The sequence below is a fragment of the Lolium rigidum genome, chromosome 3, assembly GCF_022539505.1.
Source record: "Lolium rigidum isolate FL_2022 chromosome 3, APGP_CSIRO_Lrig_0.1, whole genome shotgun sequence".
NCBI lineage: Eukaryota > Viridiplantae > Streptophyta > Magnoliopsida > Poales > Poaceae > Lolium > Lolium rigidum.
Genome location: NC_061510.1, coordinates 370,215,578 through 370,219,639, shown reverse-complemented (window position 1 = coordinate 370,219,639; position 4,062 = coordinate 370,215,578). Strand labels below are relative to the sequence as shown.

Here is a 4,062-nt window from a genome sequence, read left to right as displayed (position 1 = left end):
TAGGGTCCGGCCGCTGGGCTGCTTGTCTCCCTTGGGCCCACCTGTCGGTGATCGGGGAGGCTTATTAAATGTGGACGGGAGAGGATCTGTCCCTCCAGTCCACTCCCCACTCCAGTGTCCACTCCCCGAGCGCAACGGCCGCCATGGCCCCGAAACGACGGTTCGCTCCCGGAGCCAACGACGAGGAGGCCAGCAGCAGCCGTCGTCGGCGCTGCGGGCCGAAGGGAACCGTGGCGGCCTGCACATCGGACAGGCCGCTCACGGCGGCGCGACATTGACGCAATCGGCACCGCTGCTGCTGCAGCCCAAGCCGGAGTCCTCGGATTAGGACCCCGACCTCCGCGCCGCTCTGATGATATCGGCGGCGGAGGAGGAAGCGAAGTGGCCGCAACTCCAAGCGGCCCTTCGCACCTCCGCGATGGAGGAGGAGGCCCGGCAGGCGGTCGAGGACGCCGAGGCCTGGGAGTTGTTCGCCCAGGCCCGCCGGGAGGTGGAAGAGACGCGGCGGCGCGAGGAGACCAGGCTCAGCCGCGAGGAGCATCAGCGACAGGAGGCCAGGCGCCGTGCGGAGGAGGGGAGGCGCCAGCAGGCCAGGCGCCTTGCCTGGCAGGAGAGGGAGGCGCAGCTCCGTGCTGCTGCGGCGGGGCATCGGGTGGCTCCGGACCCCCACTCCGCCTGGAAGGAGGCCCTGTGGTCTCAGTGGACGGAGTCCCCGGCGCGGTCGAGCCACAACAGTGCCTCGCCGCCCGGGGATGTCGTCGACGACGCCCACAGGGACTAGGCGGCGCACCGGCGGCCACCGCGTCGTCGACCAAACCCTAGCTTAGGGTTTTTTTAATTTGTTTTAAATTTTAAAGCCCATATAGAGGGCTTCTTTTGTTAGTTATTTGCCCAAAATAGGGCTATGTACAAATTTGCCCAAAATAGGGCATATGCTTAATCAAATATCGTTTAAATTTACATTTTAAATATCTTTTTTGTTTTTCTTCGAATATGCGCTGCGTCCGCACGTTGGACGCAGCGTGCGACCTAAACGAACACGCGGATGCGGGCCCTTGTCTGTTGTCCGGGTGGCCATCCAAACGACCCAAAACGGATGGCTCAGCTCGTCCGTTTAGGTCGCACGGTTGGAGATGCCTAACTCCCTAACTCCCTGTGCTCCCGGCAGCTAGCTGTTCTTGAGCTCCGGGACTTGCCACTTTACCCATTGTTTGAATTTGGGAAACTTTGAACGACACGACCATGGATTCCAGTTGCGATGGATACGTATTTAAATGGGCAAATTATATCACTTAATGGACAGATGGCTGGACGCAGGTTCATCAAGAAGATGGCGCCGAAGGTATACGCTTTGGTACCAAAGCGCTGGCGAAAGGCGCGCACGGTCCGTGAGTTGGTTGAACGCACCTGGATCCCCGATATAGTAGGTGCACCGAGCGTCGGCAGTAGGTGCAATTGTGGGGCAGACTCAGGGACACTCAACTATCGGGGACCGGATAGGTTGGTTTGGCGGTGGATGACGGATGGCCAGTATTCAGCTGGATCCTGTTATGACACCCTCTTACAGGGGCAATCATCTCAGGGTCTTGGAAGCTCAATTGAAAATTCTAGGCGCCACCTAGGGTAAAGTTCTTTATCTAGTTGGCCTGCCTCGACAGGTGCTGGACGGGTGAGAGACTGGCACGGTGGGGGCTGCCGCATGCGCCGAGATGCCCGTTATGTGACCAGTGTGCCGAAACCATGATGCATCTTCTTACAGGATGTTCCTTCTCCAGGACGGTGTGGTTTGAGGTCCTGTCGTGGATCCGATCCACTTCAGGCCCGCCCACGGCTGAGGGTGACTTCACGGAGTGGTGGTCGCAGGCGGTGCAGACCGCCCCTCGCCAGGTGCGCAAGGGCACTTCGTCGGTTATCATGCTCACGGCATGGTGAATTTGGAAACACCGGAAAACGGTGGTCTTCAACAACGCACAATCTTTGGTGACATCCTTGTTCAACAACATCACTACCGACTCGCGGCTTTGGGCGGACGCGGGAGCCTGGGATGTGCGCCAGTTACTCCCCTAGTCTAGGTTTTTTTCTTTTTTTTGGTCTAGTTGTACGGCGTGGTGTGTCCGTCCTCGAACTTGTACATAAATTTTTCTTTATCTATCAATGCATCGAAACGCAAGATTTTTGCGTTTTCGTGAAAAATTACATCACTTAATTAATCATGCCCTACAGCTACAGCGTCGCAGATCATTTCTCCCTCGTCGCAAGCTACCATGGACCCGTCTTCTCTGTATCGGCCCATCAACATCCACCTCTATCGGCCCATTCATACCCACAGAAGAGTCCAGTTGCTTTCTTCGTCTAGTCGTTCCTTGGCTACATCTCTCCCAGAGACCAAACCCTTCCGCCGCCCCCTTCCTTCCTCCCCACCGGCGATCTTCCCAGCCGTTCACCCCTACACCATGACGACCTCCGATCGTATCTCCGGCGACGGACACCCCACCGGATCCGCCTCCTCCATTATCGCCGGAGCCGTGAGCGGCTACCACTTGCTCAAGATCGTCGGCTACTCGCGCACCAAGGAGGTCCCTAATGCCAAGTGCATCGACTCTTGCCCGTTCGTGGCCGGAGGCCGCACATGGCATGTTAGTTACTATCCCAATGGGGACGACTCCAATACCGTGGATTGCGTATCCCTCTATCTCGTACTCCATGATACCCTTGCCAAAGCCGAGACAGTGAAGGCACAAGCCAAATTCAGCTTAGTCGACCAACATGGGAAGCCGGTGCCGGCCTATACCAAGACTACCGAGATCAGAGACTTTTCCGTGGGTATTACCTCTTGGGGATTTGACAAGTTTATTGAAAGGGAGGCATTGGAGAAATCAGAGCATCTCAAGGACGATTCCTTCACTATCAAGGTCGATGTTACTGTCATGGGAGAGTGCCACGCGCAGGAGATCTCATCCATCGTGGTGCCACCGTCTCACATGCACCGGCTCTTCAGGGATCTCCTGTCGAGCAAGACAGGCATCGACGTTGAATTCCGAGTCGGCGGGGAGATGTTCTCGGCGCACCGATTAGTGCTCGCAGCATGGTCTCCAGTTTTCAGAGCACAGTTCTATGGCCCGATGAAGGAGGGAACCACCACAGAGGCCATATGCATAGATGACATGGAGGCAGAAGTGTTTAAGGCTCTGCTTTCCTTCATGTACGCGGATGCGTTGCCAGATATGAAGCAAGAAGAAGAATATGCCATGACTCTGAATTTGCTTGTTGCAGCAGACAGGTATGATTTGGAGAGGCTGAAGCTCCTTTGTGAAGATAAGTTGTGCAATCATATCAACACGAGCTCCGTGTCGACCATCTTGGCATTGGCGGAGCAGCACCACTGCCATGAGCTTAAGGCAGCATGCATGGAGTTCCTCAGCTCGCCGGTGAATCTGGATGAGGCCATGGAGTCTGAAGGTTTTGATGTTTTAGCCAAGAGCTGCCCAGGTGTTATGAAGGATCTCCTCAGGTCCCAGATTGTTCCTAGTTTACTTGGGAAAAGAAAGCCAAGGGAATGAACATGCGGTTTCAGTCATGATGTGACCTGCAATCACCGGTCCAGGAAGTTAGTAAAAGACCCTACATGCTATCTAATGCTAGTATTGGTAGATTTATGTGTAGTTTGGTTCTCGCAAGGATGCGATGTCCGTTGCTCCTTTTTTGTTTGGTCGTCGAATCCTACGCAGAGAATTACTATTAACGGTTTCACAATCTATGTGCAAACCTAGAACCATGTATGCTAATTAGTGAACATTTAGTTCACAACTTTTAACTCTTTCAACTACGTAGCATATTTCCCAGAGCTCGTCTCATTGCTCTGTAGCAACCGCTGCGAGCATTGGGCTGCTTCCTGTGTTCATGCACCTCCTGTTCACTACAGGGCACTGTTTATTTAGTAGTTTCAGATAGACCATGACTTGTTTAAATGCTGGGTTGGATATAGTGAAAAATGCTAGCCTTGTTATTTGTCAGGATTACAAATTTTTGCGGCTGCAGCTGCAGTTTGTTGTGACGATATTC

The 4,062-nt window shown here is 54.3% G+C and overlaps 1 protein-coding gene across 1 annotated transcript; it reads left to right on the top strand.

The window, feature by feature from the left end:
* The first annotated feature begins 2,453 nt into the window (after nucleotides 1-2,453).
* Nucleotides 2,454-3,560, top strand: LOC124697408 (BTB/POZ and MATH domain-containing protein 1-like). The gene has a single exon (XM_047230005.1). It carries the CDS (start codon nucleotides 2,454-2,456, stop codon nucleotides 3,558-3,560), a length of 1,107 nt encoding a protein of 368 aa, XP_047085961.1.
* Nucleotides 3,561-4,062: the final 502 nt, after the last annotated feature.

Coding starts and splice junctions, on each gene's coding strand:
- LOC124697408 (XM_047230005.1), top strand. CDS start 2,454: ATGACGACCTCCGATCGTATCTCCGGCGACGGACACCCCACCGGATCC.